The sequence below is a fragment of the Cataglyphis hispanica genome, chromosome 5 (assembly GCF_021464435.1).
Source record: "Cataglyphis hispanica isolate Lineage 1 chromosome 5, ULB_Chis1_1.0, whole genome shotgun sequence".
Lineage (NCBI taxonomy): Eukaryota > Metazoa > Arthropoda > Insecta > Hymenoptera > Formicidae > Cataglyphis > Cataglyphis hispanica.
Genome location: NC_065958.1, coordinates 4044715 through 4061597, shown reverse-complemented (window position 1 = coordinate 4061597; position 16883 = coordinate 4044715). Strand labels below are relative to the sequence as shown.

Here is a 16883-nt window from a genome sequence, read left to right as displayed (position 1 = left end):
ACAAAATTATATGCTTTTTATATTGGAATGTGTACAATCTTACAGTCGCGTATTGTTGAAATTATATTCAACAGTTACAACATGTAACGAGCGACAAAAAAATTTGTCTTTGAAGAATTTAAAATAACAGCATATTCGGAGTAAAACGTATGAAATGGAAAGCAAATATTTATATTCGTGCATGTTTCCATGTCGCGTATTGTTTCAAGCCGGCGTTGTACGTTCAGCCAGAGTGTAGGATTTTAAAATGCGTGTACATTTACCTTCACATAGTTTATTTACGAAATGACATTTTTTTTCTTCGCTATGCGCAAAACAGCAGAGTATTCGCCTCCATTTGTTATACACTTGTGTCCGCGTTTGTAGTTTTAAAATTATAATATTTTTTATACAAAAATTATCAATAATGCTTTTCTCAATTTTTTTTTGCACAAAAAAAATTTACACAAATAATATATATATATATATATATATATATATATATATATATATATATATATATATATATAGATGGATGGATTATGTAGACTATAAGAAAATAATAAAATAATTTGACAAAAGGAGAAATAATTAAATTATATTCTTTATATTATTTAAATTGATATTGTAGCAGAATCTCTTTACTCTTACTACTTTGATATACTTAAGAATAAATATTACAAAATAACAACAAAAGAAATAATGACATTTTAAAACAAATATCGAGTTTAAATTGATCAAAGAATCCGCAGATGAGAGGAAGCATGTGAATAATTAAAACATTCTGTATATTGAGATGTACAGTTTTATCTGTCAAAAATCATAAAAAACTGCTTTAAGTTACATGCACGTTCCATGATTGTTAGAAAGTTCTATTACTTGCGCTTAATTGATGCGTATTAGAAGGATCTCGCCGCGGCTCTCTATTGAAGGACTAACGTAATCTTTCCACGTCGCGTGTACTTCGTTAGAGATGCAGGCGGCGTGCTGAGCGCCTAGCGATGAATCCGCAGAAAAGCATCGGGCCGTCGTCGACGGCGACGCTCGGATGGCATGAAAGTGTTCCCGGTCGTCTTTATAAATTACTTTATTCCCGCTCTACCAGGCGTAACCGACAGGTATAATGCTTTGATATATTGTCGTTGCCAACCATCCCGCGCGAATGCTGAGAAATTGTAAGAGAGGATTGGAGTGAGACGAGGGCGATTGGTGTCCGTTTGTATGCGTGGGTTCGGATGCTGCGGACAGAGAGAAATAGCAAAAGCAAGAACAGAGATAAACAGAGGAACAAGGAAGCTGAGATATAGAGAGGAAGATGGAGGAATAGGATCGGAACACAAGAACGAAGAAAGGGGAGGTGAAGGGTTAGTTTCAAGAGGTGAGAAGACGAGGGCGGCTTCCTAATCAGCTTACTTCCGTAGCTCACACCTTTTGTACCCTACGCCGCTCCCCGGATTAAAGCATTGCCGTTACCGCTTATTATATCACGAGATACGAACGAGCGGTGCACGTCTGCGAGGCAAAGTACACAACAATAACATGTGGTTCTATGCAGATAAACTGCGCCAGCAGAAACAATGCCGGTTGGACCCTCATGGGGTCGACAGTAAAGGTATATGCCAGTGGACCGAACAAGAATTATGGTCTCGCCCCGGTAATTTCAGAACCAGGGATTAAACCGCCGAGAAGTTTACAGATATGTGTACAATAGTGAGAATCATGTTTGAGTAATTTCTTTTTATACTCACACATACTATCTGTATACTTTAGTTACATAATTATATTATAATTGTCATTTACATTTTAAGTTATATGAACTCGTTGAAAACGAAGAGTTTCTCGCTAAAGCGCAAATAAATGATGAAGCATTATCTTATTATTTAATTTCAATGTGTGAAATAAATTTTGATAAATTTTAATTTAAGGCTTAGCATTGCATTTGAAATTGTACTAGTTGTTACAAGCATATCTTCGTTGACATTTTCTCACTTAGAGCTTATCTCAAAATAAAATAGCATTTTATAATATTAAGAATTAAAGATGATTTTTTAGAGAAACTTTAGAAAATCGCAGATATTGAAAACATTTCGTAGAAGAATGAATTTTGAAAAATATTGTACGGCATTCTCGATTGAAATTACAGTTTGTTGCCAAACATATCGAAAAACCTCGAGTCTTATATGCAGGAAGTATCTATATAGCCATGTTGCCTTCTTGTGCTACTGTTCAAAATTTAATGCATGCGAGAAGGTCGGCTTGTTTACTCCCGAGAAAATTGCTCTTATAGAATATATGTATACAGGTGAAATGTGATTTCGTAGATGACCTAAGGGACGTCGCGTTGATCGTCTTGCGGAAAGAAAGTGGCATCTTGATCAGTACACAGCAAACTGGATATTATTATATGATTAAATCGCAAATATGCTTGTAATATGCAAAAAAATATAAATTTTCAATTTATAAAATGTATTATTTGTATTTATTCGCACGAATCAAAATTTTTAAAAAATAATGATTTTAAATAACTCTTTAGATATATATGTGTATGTGCGTGTCATAGTATCTGTTATGATAAATTAGAATATATTATGGAACAGATATAAACGAGAGATATAGAACATATTATTTTTGAAATTTGTTATAAAGATGAAATTATATAACAGTAACTTTTTATCATTATCTCTAAATCTTAACAAACAATGTGATAACAGAGAATATGATAAGATGATGCAATACAGTTCATTCAGATAAAATGTAATGGAAATTAAATTAAGATTTTGATTATATATATATATATATATATATATATATATATATATATATATAATATAAAGAATATAAAATTACAATAAATACAAGTTGTATATTTACTAAAAAAAATATAATCTTCTCTATTATTGATTTAAATTATATACATAAAATTAAATTAATATCTTGATAAGTAGTTTGTATATTTTTAAATAATGTTGAATGTCTGCAATAACTTTATTTTTCTATTTTCTGCGTGTTATCACATTAGACTAGAAAGAAATCGTATAATAACTGAAATTAATTTAATAAATATTAATTCGAGAAGTACCTATCTTATTACAATAATTTTATAGATATTATTCTGGCGAAAGAGAGAGAGATTCGCAATCAGCATATTATCTCGAGTACGCGTTCAATCTTATTGATAGCAACACATGTGTTTACTTTGCAAAGGTTCTTCTCAAGAATGCTCTTGCCTTGCAAGTCACAGTCTCGCCCTGCAGCCGACATTAATTAATGTAACTCGACGAGGAATACGAGCATAATTACTTTGCTCGAGTGGCCGGAGCCGAAAGTTTGCTCGTTATCGGGGCTTCACGTAGCTACATGTAGATGATGCAAAGGCACATTCGATAATCTAGTCTTAACATCGGATAGTATGATATTATCACTTTACCACCTGTATCTTATATGATAGATGCGATCGTATTAATAACGTTATGAAGATAGTATTAATCTTTGTTTGCTGACAACTGATTTTGTTTGCAATTATCTTTTTTTTTAATTCTCAAGACATTATGTAATCTATTAGATGAAACAGTGGCAGCATTCATTATTCTTATTTTTTAAGATTTATTTATCTTAAAGAAATTTATAAATATATATGTGCTTATAAAAATGTATGTATGTATGTGTAAATTACTGTAAAATGGAACAGTATGAATAATGTAACACAACTTGTAATTATTTATAAAATTTATAATTTCAAACAATATATTTGTGATGAGAGATATTAACAGATATTTCGATGTGCTGAGCATCCAATTAACGTGAACGAGTAATTGAACAATTTACCAGCATAATCGTGTATACTATCGCAATTTTCAATAATATCATGTATTATTAATTGTCACGTAAAATTATTATTAAACTAAATTTCCTGAAATAATATTTGAGATGAGGTTTAGCACCATCACATACAATTCATATTACAAAATTAGCACGAAGATCGAATTGGCATAACTTTATTCTGTCATACATTTTTTTTAAAGATATACATATAATTCTATATCTAATATATATATATATATATATATATATATATATATATATATATACATGTCAAGATTGTAAAAATTTAATAATAATAAAAAAAGATAATAATACATAATTATTAAGTTTAAAAAGTTGTATACAAATATTATAAATAGATTTAGTGAAGTAGAATCTTTTTCTTACAGTTAATTATATATTGTAATACTTTTTAAGATATTATTTTTATTGGTTTATTTTTTTATTAAATCTCAAATGCACGATTTTAGTTTAAAAGCTTTCTAATCCTAATCGTTTTCTGTATATTTCATATGTATTGTATACACAATCTAAAGTATTTAGTTTGCTTTTTATCTGATAAAATTTAAAGTAAGTTATATGTAATAGTTTTATTATTTTATTATATCTGACTGATTGAGTTGAATATAAAATTGGCATGAAATGTAATAATATAAAATTATTTATATATATATATATTTTATCTGATCTATGTATATACACAAAAAAATAACAGTTTTGACGATGATTTATTTCTACTGGCACGTATACTGTCCTAAAGTTTTAAGTCTATTTGTTAAAGAGCTAAATCATAAAGTTACACATACATAACAAAGACATTGTCAACAAACTCTGTCAAGCAGCTTTGCGTTTTCGTGCTCTCAGCTCTCTCGCAACAGCATTTTTCATGGTGCACATGCAGCTATATTACTATGTAACCCGCAATGACGTGGTTTTCACGTCACAGACTGAAGGGTCGTGCGTTAGGCGGTCACCTCGTGACAGTCAGGCCCATGGCGCCGAGGAAAGTTGAACCCAGGCAAACATACGGAAGGGCGAACGCACACGACAGTGTTTGGCGACGGCCGGATGTACGGGGATAGCAGACCACATCACTCGTCGGAGTGGCCGGATGTCCCGACATTGAAATACAAGCGAACTTGTGCACGTCCACCGAGGTTGCTAACCCCTACGGTTCTTTATCGCTCTTCTCCTCGACGATCCCGCAATTCTGCGGTGCGAAAGTCATATTTTCTACACCGACCGCTAAGAATTCATCATGCCGCTGTTACTCCGAGATAACTGCAACATTTTTTTAATATTCTAATAACTTTTCTAACATTTTATGACACTTGTCACATTTACTGTTTTTTTTTGTAATTGGAATAACCGCATAATGATTTTTTAATGATAAAATTAAAATATAATGTTCTAATTTTCCTCCCCTCTCTCTAAAAATTGTTAATTTTTTAAAGATAACTGTTATACAAATATATTTATGTTACTTTGTTAATAATTTTTTAACTATTTATTATAAAATTAAAAAGTTATTGTATTTATCTCATTTATTTAACGGTTCTAATTATATTTTGTTTCATTTATATTATCATTGTTCAAAAATCTTTATAATAATCTAATTTCTGTGAATTACATGTTATTTTTCTATTTCTGGAAAGAAATAATATATAAATTGTCCACAAATTTAGCTTTTTGTTTTTAAATTTTGTTTAGGGGAATAAAGTTATTTATACTTTCTATAATGATATACGTGTGTATACATGTGTGAGAAAGGGCTATTATTTTTTTTTTTTAACTAACACATACATGTATATACATATATGTATGTATGCATATATTCTTTCGCGTATTTCTGAATATATTTCTTTATGTACACTCTTTAAAAGTTATCATTGCGGCACGGGATACAATTCTTGTATCGTCTTTTCTCACTGCACCCTGTCAGTGTTCATAGTGGTGCCGGTCCTCGAGCAACGGTCTCCTCCATCTCTCTGGGGTATTTTATCGTGTCGCCTGTAATAAGGTTTCCACGTGTAAGAAACTACCGAGGTGTTCCGCGATATAGGTGATCCAGGCAGCAGTACAGAAAGAGACAAAGGGGATAGTGGGCGTGCGAAACGGGGCGAGAGCGGCAAAGTAGCGAGAAAACGAAACGGGCGATGGTGAGCGTACTACAGGCAGCTGGAGAATCCAATCGCAATAGAGTTAAGTGTTCGAGAGTAAAACCTTGCCGAGGCACGACCTCGATTACTTGCGGAGGATTTGTTACGGCCACCTTTTCTGCCACTTTCTAGCGAGCAACCCCTCCGCTTCTCCGGCAACATAGAATCGTCCCGGAGTCCTCCTTTGTCCAAGAGTCTTTCGCAAAGCAAGCAACATAACACGAACGACGTAACACTAAAAGGACTAAAACAAGCGCTTTACTCCCCGCACTATCGTTGACCTTTGGGCCACTCGGGAGCTTTTTTCCGCTATCAAACATGAGAGAGACTTCCGATTGGCCGAGTTTAGTCCGTCACCAATTCTTGATGTCATCTTCGGATAACGCGCCGTAAAATACAAATTTTTTTCTCGCCCGCTCTTGCACTTTTATTCCACGCTTTTATAAGGTATTCGTTCTCATTTATTCTAAAAGTTGATTATTTCTATTCCGATATTAGAACGAGATTTTAAATATTAATTACTAAATTAAAAATATTATGTGATTGACAAAGACTTATGCAAATTATTTCCTGTTATACGGATCTATAATTATATAAATCTTTTATGATCTTCAATAAATTAATGTCGCCGGTATTAAAAAAAATATGATAATATATTTACTTTTTTCGTAGCATTTTGTAGTTTTGTTGAAATTTCAAAATGTTTTTTTATGTACGTGTTTCGCATCCATTATTACGTATCGGCATGGCAACGAATGAAGTATCGAAATTACCCGCGGAATTCTGCCCGACGGCAAGCCGCTTTAATGCAATACCGAACACATTTTCTTAGTTGGTTCTTCTTGTTTTACTGTGAAAATCCTCGAGACCGTTAGGTCGGTAACGATAGGACTGGCATGGCAGGCTGTTACCGCCACATGCCGCCATAATATCGAGCAAAAGTTTTCTGGCCAGCAAGAGAAAATAATTTGATATGACTTGCCGTTGCAACCTCGCGCACAGGTGGAACTTCAGAGGAAACGGGGATCCTCCGAAGTACAATTATGAAGCCGATGCTACCGCCGTTGCCAATTAAACGTAGTGCAGTGTAAGATATAGAAGATCACAAAGTTTCCTCTTTTCTTGAGAAATTAGAGACGAATAAATTTGGCATGTATCTCTTTACACACAGTATAAGTTATTAACTTTTTTATATTACTATTTGATTTATTTGACTTATTAATAAAATTATAAAATCGAATTGCTCGATCTCTCTTTATTCCTCTTCTAGAAATCTCTCTCGTTTGCTCTGCCTTATTTATCTTTTTCATTACTTATCATTACGCGCCAATGGTCCAAAGCTTATTAAATCATAACAATTTTAATTAGAAAAACACTACATTCTCTCTAAGCTCTCTTGTTTCTATTTTTGTCTCTGTAGTTTTACTTTCTTCATGCCTGTACGTAGCCACCTTACGACTAACGATATTCTTTTTGGCTCCAGCACGAAAAATCGGATGCCAATTCTTTAGTTTTCTTTTAAAAGGTAGCGTCACACCTGCATTGACTCGTCTTTTCTTATTTATCGAATAGGTGCGAGCGTACAAAGTCATTCGTAACACGCGGTGCATGAGTCGCCTTCTCTTATGATAAGTAAAACTTTAAGTGTGCTAAAGAAAACATAACAATGATGTTTTTTTTACTGAAAAAAATTGGAATCAATCTGTCTTAGAAAATTATAACATTAATGGAAAAATTTCAAAATTAATAGATTAAAAAATGTTTTATCATAATATCAGCGTAATTTGAAATTGTTAATTTTTAATAGATTAAACAATGAAGATAATGAAATATTAACATTTATATATTTGCACAATTTTATAGACAAAGAGCAAAAGTAATTAAAAAAGTAGTGAAAAATAATTTTAGATATATTATCAAATATTTTGTCTTGACAAAATGTTTTGCTTTTTATAAAGTACCAAAACAAAAGTTGTAAAGAATTATATTATTTCTTAAATGAGATCAAAATGATTGTAATACGTCCCATAGGTTTTAAAATAACCAGTTTCAAATGTGTTTTCAAAAAAGTGTTCTCTAGGTTATGGATGGTAGAGCTTTTTATAAATACTTTTCATTTTGAAGCAATAGATAATTTTTCTCGATAACACATCTGTATCTTATCAATTAAATTTTGAAAGAAAGATTACAAACAGATCTGATTCACTTGTCTTGATAAATTGCATAATAAAAAATTATTAAGTTACTTTCACACACACACACACACACACACACACATATCTCTTACAAAAATGTTAAATATTTCAATCTATTTAAGATTTTAAATCACGTATATATTAATATAGGAAATATCGTAGATTTATTTAAATTAAAAAAATTTATTTTTTTTTATACAAATTTTTCTAGATAATTAATAACAATCTTATTTAATTACATATTTGTTATATAATTTATATTTGTATTATGATTATATAGACTGAAATTTAAAGTAATCGTTTTCTCATTTATCGGAAACTAACTATTCGAAAATCGATATCTTAAGTTTATTAACATCGCATGCATGTTTTAAGTTCTAATTTTATAAATTTCTGTCTTTTATTAAAATCAATAAGAGAGAATCATTTTACATGTTGAACCATTATCACATACTTAAAAATTAATAAAAATATATAATTTTGTATTTTTTCAATAATTTAGTAAAGATATAATTTCTTAATCAAGATATTTGTATTTTTTTAACTTTAAGTCGTACATTTGTATTATCTATATAATCTTACCATAGTAAATTGAATAAAGAATAGTTAATTTTGTGTTTATATAAATCAATAACAGAGAAAGGAACATTTTTCAGGATCATAAATGGATCAGAAGTATCACAATAATAAAACTTTAAAAGTGAATACAAATTATGTTGAATACTTTATAATAAATTTTAATTATTACATATATGGGCATTATCGGGTTACATATATGTAAAAATAAAGATTAGGCAATATTATTAACACATCTACTTTATTTGAGATAATATTATGTCTATTTAAACATATTTTTATTTTGCTTTATGATAATTATAAATTCTTTATTTATGTTGCAGAAAACACGAATAACATCTAAATATAATTAATAATTTGATCAAATTCAGTTTTCTGCTCTGACATATAAGTATTTGATATTTCTTAAGAACTCCGATATCACGCAATATGAAATGGAATTCGATTGTTAATCTAAATAGTTAAAAACATCTTCATTTTCGTTCAAAACGTATTCATTTTTTTTTTTATATAATTTAGTATAATTTCATTATTCTTTTATCAAAATAAGATACCAAAAATCCAAGATTTTATTAAATAATAAAATTTACTTTACGGATAAGAATAAACATAAACTGGTTCATTCGGTACACTGATGCCGAGAACGATGTACATGATGTCCGCTACGATTCTTGTATTCACTTCCTTACTCTTCAGGAAATTTAAAATGATCTGAAACGAATTAATTTCATACAATTTGTTAATAATTTGCTGGAAATTGTCGGATTTGAGTTGATTGACGAAGCGGACGAAAGCTGAAGAGGTTTTCATCTTCCGCACGTAGATGCGAATATAATCATCATAATGGAACAATATCTTGATGTCTTTGAAAAGGCCAGCAATTCCACCGGTAATCATCGTAGAATGGGCATGAGAGAGAGGTGGTTCGAGTTTCTTGATACCGAGAGCTTTGTTAATTTCATTTATTAAAAAGTAAATATCGATGCCTTCTTCATGCAGATAATTGAAAAAGTTGATCACTTCTGGGATAGCTTCAAAATCTATCATTAGATCTTTGAGAATGGTTGAGGATACAAGATTTTGAAAAGCATCGTTTACTTCAGAATCCTCCGCCAAATAAATGTAAACTACATTGGTGATTTCTTCAGCAGGTACTAAGTCCAGAATGTCCTGAAGATCCTCGTGAAGAAGACCTTTGCCGAAATCCGGAAATTGATGAGCTTGACCAAAGCCGATAATGGCCAAGACAGCAAACAGCACCAATGCGAAGTTCATCTGCAAATGCAAACCGTCGCGTGCTAAATAAATTAATACTAACTATTATAATGTATTATAATGTACTTTTTAATATGATATAAATATGACATACTAATAAAAAAATATTATTTTAAAAAATATATCAATTTTACTCCATAATCAAATCCATAATCAAAATTTAAAAAAGCAGTATTTACATATAAATAATTTTGACAATTATTCAATACAAAAAAAATCAAAATTTTTACAAAAAATGCTTAAGAATTTTTTCTTAACTCACCGTGACAGATGTGGATAACTACTAAGATTCATAAATAATTATTACATATTTATGTACTGGAAGCATCATGTTTAGATAAATCAGTTAATAAAAAAACAGATAAGATTATTTTGACATTGTTATCTAAAAGATGTAAAAATTGTTCGATAAATTATTGAGCATGGAGAAATTTAATAAAATTTTATATTTATTGTTTGCTTTTTCTAGATACGTTTCTTTATCTTTGGTGCTGTTCTATGTAAGATTTTATTTCTAGGAAGTTTTGCTGCAGTGGTAATTTGTGATAATTTATTTATGTGTGTGTATACAATAACGCGAAAAATGTAATACAAAGAAATTGATATAGTAGCAGCACATAATAAGTTTTTTAAATACATATTTTTATATGATATTTTTAAATAGATATTTTATAACGTCAAATTCTATATTTCTTAATAATACAAAGAATCATTACATTGTAAGTAAATCAGATCATATTTTTTATTATGCATCAAATTAAGATCTAGATTTTATTTCCATTATTTTAAATAATTGTTGTAATTTATAGATAAATACATATATTCTAAAAAATAACTTGTTTTTTACTTTGTGGATAATTTTTATTTGTGTACATATGAAAAAAAACAAAGAAATTGATATTGGCGACATATTGTCTTAAATATATGTTTCGGGAAATGAAATCAACGACATAACCAATATCAAATGTTAAAAAAAAGTAAAAATGATATATTGTGCTATGTATTTTAATTCCGTGAAATTTTCTATAATATGTTCAATATAAGAATGTTATTCTACGAAAAATATATAATCTATGACTAAGATATTGATTGATATTACAGTGTAAGATAAATATCATTAATAACAAGATATCTCAATGAAATCACAACGATAAAACAATTTATTAAAAATGATTATATTGTAAGAAACACAAGTTAAGATACTAGCAATATCAAGATTTTGATCATAATTTATGTTCAAAAATAAATGATTAGTCATTAAACAACATTAAAATATAAAAATTGTGAGGTAAAATGTGTATAATATGTTATAGTTGAACTAATTTCTAAACATTTAAAATTGATTATTAAAACATCCGATTTAAAAAAATGCATGCCTGTTAAATAAATCTATATATGAATTTTTAATATATTTATCATAATATGAATAGCAAAGTGCATTATATTCCTTATTTATTTTTTTCATTATTTGATACATTACATGTATAAGAAAAAACAAATAATATAAACTTTTGTGTTTTCTATGTTTAAAAACTTATCAAATAATCCTTAGTTTTTTTCTCGCGTATCAATATATCGATCTGATTGCAATCTTATCTAGTTTTTTATGTAACTTGATACTAGCAGAATATATAAATGTACGATAATTATTCACCGATCTCAAAGCTCATTCATACAGCTGCCACGGTAAGTAAGAAAGTCTTTTTTACATACTTTTATGAAAACTTTGCTGAACAATTATTGTATGATTTATTGTTTCTTAATTTTAATTATTTTATATATAAATTAGAGTCAGTTTTTCCTTTCTTAGTAGAAATTTAATACATGTGTATGTATGTATGTGAGATGTCAATTTTTGTATTAACTTATTAATAATGACATATATATATGTTTGTAATTTTTTATTTTTAATCTTATATGTTTAATCTATATTTGTGGTTAATCTTTTAAAATTAATATTTTCTTTTCAAATAAAATTTACTATAAATACTAATTAATTAATAATTCAATTATATATATATATATATGTATGTATGATAAGTATGTATAAGAAAAATTTCATACACATATGATATACATACTTATTAAATATTGTATACATACATAACACATATATTTCACATATATATAACTATATGTTATACATATATATTTCTATTTTATAAAAAATTTTAGTTTATAATTTAAAAAAATACATTTCTGTTTACAAAAAATATTGTTTTAATATATATTATTTTTTCAATATACATTATATTTGGATATACGCACATTATAAAATATGTTGTAATATTTCCACATTTTTTAAATAAGTTATGATATATTTGCAGATGAAATTCCTTCTATCAGCGCTATTTACCATCTTGGCCATCATTGGCCTGGGTCAATCTCATCAGTTCCCAGATTTCGGCAAAGGTGCTCTTCATGAAGATCTTCAAGATATTCTCGATTTACTGCCTGTGAGACAAATTGCTAGAGTTGTGAGAAATTACTTGGAGTATGATCCTGAAGTAAAAGAAGCTGTTGACTTTCTCATAACCACACCTGTACTCAAAAACCTAGTGATAGATTTCGAGAATATTCCCGAAGTGCTCAATCTTCTTGATTATTTGCAAAAAGAAGGCATCGAAAGCTATTATTTGATAAATCAAATTAATAAAGCCCTTAAAATCAAAGAACTAATTCCACCAACACCGACACCAACACCGACAACACCGACACCAACACCAACACCAACATCAACACCAACACCAACACCAACACCAACACCAACGCCAACATCAACACCTACATCTTCATCTGCATCTACATCGACACCAACACCAACACCAACACCAACATCAACACCTACATCTTCATCTGCACCTACATCGAAATCTACCTTTGCCTCTTCAGCTGATATTAGACCTCTCTCTTATATTGCAATGAAAAGAAGAACTGGTGGGCTTGCAGGATTATTTAAAGACATCAAGGACCTCTTGAGTTATGATGACTTTCTTAGTCTATACGTGGATAAGCTGAGAAATTCCTCCGCCTTTAATAATTTGCTCAAAGAACTCAAATCCAACAGCCAACAGATCGCTAACAAGCTTTCCGAAAGTGAATCCTTCCAGATCATTCTAAGAGGCCTCAAGAATAAAAATGTAAATTTAAGATTCGTAGGAGATATCTTGTATATTGTTCTCGGTGTTACTATACCAGAAATTCCTAAAACGCTAGTAGAAGAGATTGCCGACTTTGTGAAACTTCTTCCAACAAAACAGATTATTGAGATAATAATCAAATATATAAATGAAGATAAAGAAGTACAAAATGCTATTCTCTTCATGTTCGATTCTCAATTCCATAATCTGTTACGCGATCTTGAAGCTCTTGAGGAACATAAAAAATTAGTAGTATTTCTCCATAATGCTGGAGTTCCTGTTATTCAACAGCTCAAGGAATTCCATAATATGATCGGTATGGAGGACTATGTGCCTCCTAAAATAGAAAGCTTCCTCAAATCTCAAATTAAAATACAAGAGATCGGCGGTGGAATGAAAGCAATGATCAAGGACATTAACGCTTTGCTACCTCTTGAAAAGATTGATGCTCTTTTTGAGGAAAAAATCAAAACTTCCAAAGTTTTTAGCAAGTTTGTCACACTGGTTTCATCTGAGGAATTTACAAATATTCTTAAAAATCTCTCTGATACTAAAACTTATCAGGAATTTATCACGAAAAGCAATGACCAAGGATTATATTTAGAAGACCTCACGAAACTTAATGTCAGAATAATTGGCTTTAAATAAAAGATTATTTAGTATTTTAAACATTAACTATTTGCAATTTATACAAACAAATTATATATTGATGTAATAATGTAAGAATGTTCGAATATATATATATATATATATATATTGCTTCTGTGTAATTAATAAAAAATTTACTGCGTCTTATAATAAACTACCTATTTTTTTTCTTTCGTTTACTTCCACAATATAAACAATCATATAAATAAATATCAAAGAGAAAAAACATATTTATATCCTGCCAACTAATCAGTTTTAATTCTAATTAATATATTTAACGCATGCGTATATACATATATTATATTATGTAAACTATATGTATTATTTTTTAATGCAATATAATACTTTTTTTGATATTATGGTTCATCACCTTAGTTGTCTAATTAAAGAAAGCTTTGAAGAATACCATAGAATTTATTTTGATTAAAGATGTGCAATAAATCATTAATAATTATCTGAGATATAATCAGCAAATCAATGGTAGAATGAGTTTTATCAATAATCAAAATTTATCACGAGGAGAATTTCAGCGAACACTTCAACTAATCTTGTACGTCTTAATTGTGCAAAAACGTCATCTATAATAAGAAACGAGATAATGAGAGATAAAAAGATTTGAGACATTTATATATTAAAAGAGATAATTATTATATTATATACACGTATATACCACATCTATAAATGTCATTACAAATAGCTCTTTAAGTAATAATTTGAAATATTTTTAAATGCCGTGCCGAAGAACGCACTTGATTAACTTCTGCATGAAACATATTTCGGTAGTTTTTAGATTTCTATAGATATTGTAGAGACATATTTAAAGATTTCGTAGATCCTTGCAAGAGCATTGATCAAAATATTATATAACGACACATTTTCTGAACGGGGCAAGAAGACATCAAAATCATATCGAAAACATCAAATTACTTACTTTGATAAATTCTTGAAAAATTTTGAACAATATTTATATAATGGTAATAAAAGAGAGTTAAATAATTTATAATAACAATTATAAAAATTATATATTAAATTGTAATATTTTTGAATTTTATGTGTTTAATTATCTTAAAAATATATATTAATATGATTTTTTTGAAAAAAACAAATACAATCGATTTTATTACATTTTTCACTAATCTTATATTCATGAGAATGCACGATTTAATAAGATAGATAAGATATATTTTAAAATTGAAAATACAAAAACTACTGTATAAATACTACTGTACAGAATTCATTACTCTTCTTTTCCGCACATTCAGAATCACTCAAATGATTCGAACGAATAATTCATTGTCGGATTTCAATGAAAAAATGCACATTTTTCTGTATATATTCTGAGGAAGTTAAAAATTTTATTATAAGTATACTATAATATTTTAATAAAAAATAATCGAATTCTAAAATAGATGCAGACTGTTTAAATACACCATTCCCTAATTGAAATCTTACAGGTATATAATATCTTATAAATTATGCTAATTGTATACTTATGGTAATATTTTTTAATTCTTTGTGATCACACACGCATATACACAAACATACATTTGATCATCAGCAAAATTTCAATCAATTGTATAATATGTGTGTGTATGTATCGCGAAAACGACAAATATATAAATACATATTTTTTTAATAGTAAGATTATTTGGGCAATTCGAAAGAACACGGGCAAGCATTTTAACACGAGGACTTCAGTAAGCACACCGGGTGGTAGAAATTAATACCTCTGAGGATGTTAGGAACTGCATGAACGCGACGAGACTACCGGGCTGGTGTGAGTTTCATGTTGAAGTCATGATAACGGTAGCCAGGGGAGACCAGCGACAAAGAGAAGGTATAGCTCGAGGTATAGGATTCAGAAGGGCGCGAGGGCAAACGGCTCGCGGTGTCTGCAGCAAACAATTCCAATTAACTTGCTGGAATTGGAATAGGACTTGTACTCGCATTTGCCCGGCCGACTCTCGGCTCGTGGATGCCACGACGTCGAGGACGATGATGAGGACATGAGCATTCCTTCGTCCGTCCGTCGCGTTTCCTCATTTTTCTTCGTTAAATTTCGTCGTTACTCTATTTGCGTCCACAAATTGATTGTCCGGCGAAACCGAAAAACAATGATGCAACGATACATGAGTGAGAAATTGTGCTATTTCCTTAAGCACTGTTCGATTTTTCAAAATATTTTCAAATGCTGTTTACGCGACAATCATATTTAATTAAAATGCACAAGGATATTCAAAAGAGTCTTACATATTTTGAAGAAATTTTTTAGATATTTTAAAAATCTTTGAGCTTGAGTATTTGAATTTCTTGCTCGATTTTGACTAAAGATATTTATATTAATGTCAGGTTTTATTTGCTGGATTTATAGCAAAAGTAAGTGAAATAAAAGTAGATAAAACCTGATCTACGATATAAATTTTATATGTTGTTAATTTTAACCTATTAAATTAATAGTTTAATTGAATTGTTATCATTTTCTGTGTATCAGAGAGACAGTATTACGTTGTATTAATTTTTTAAAAATTACTACAAATATATTGTATATATTTATCTCGAATGTTTTAAGTGTTAAAGACAAAGATTTAAAATATTTTAGAAAATTTTAAATATATAATCTAATTAAATAATATTTTAAATATATATATTAATAAATTAAAATACATTTTGACTTAAGATTTAAAGAAACCTAAAAAAATTTTGGAGAATATTAAATATATGTATACATATAAATATTAATACATCAGAAACATTATGTGTTATCTCAATTATCTAAAAAGCAAACATTTGAATTCCAAACAAATGGCAGTTTTTGTTAAATATAGTTTTCTGTGCAAGCGGATGGCAGCTAGTGTTAGGATGACGACTAACGATTATGCATTATATAATGCTCATCATCACTGTCATTGGTGGAGGTGGCCATAAAGCATAGCGAGCGAAGCCGCGTCGTTGCTCTTAAACAATGCCGTGCTTCTGAACTGCTCAGATATTGAAGATGCCCGAAAGCAGTGTGTACTAATCTTGATATGTACATAACGTCTAGCCGGCTTCTCAACATTATTAAATTCTACCTTGCTCGTGGACCAACC

General features: G+C 29.4%; 2 protein-coding genes across 2 annotated transcripts; one reads left to right on the top strand and one right to left on the bottom strand.

Moving 5' to 3' along the window:
• Nucleotides 1-8934: 8934 nt before the first annotated feature.
• LOC126849703 (protein G12-like) lies at nucleotides 8935-10294 on the bottom strand. Its single transcript, XM_050591825.1, has 2 exons — nucleotides 10269-10294; nucleotides 8935-10006 (listed from the first exon to the last, which is right to left on the bottom strand). Exon 2 carries the CDS (start codon nucleotides 10004-10006, stop codon nucleotides 9323-9325), a length of 684 nt encoding a protein of 227 aa, XP_050447782.1. The 5' UTR covers nucleotides 10269-10294; the 3' UTR covers nucleotides 8935-9322.
• Nucleotides 10295-11663: 1369 nt separating this feature from the next.
• On the top strand, nucleotides 11664-13948 carry LOC126849685 (probable transcription-associated protein 1). Its single transcript, XM_050591778.1, has 2 exons — nucleotides 11664-11692; nucleotides 12334-13948. The coding sequence occupies exon 2, from the start codon at nucleotides 12334-12336 to the stop codon at nucleotides 13792-13794; it is 1461 nt and encodes a 486-aa protein (XP_050447735.1). The 5' UTR covers nucleotides 11664-11692; the 3' UTR covers nucleotides 13795-13948.
• Nucleotides 13949-16883: the final 2935 nt, after the last annotated feature.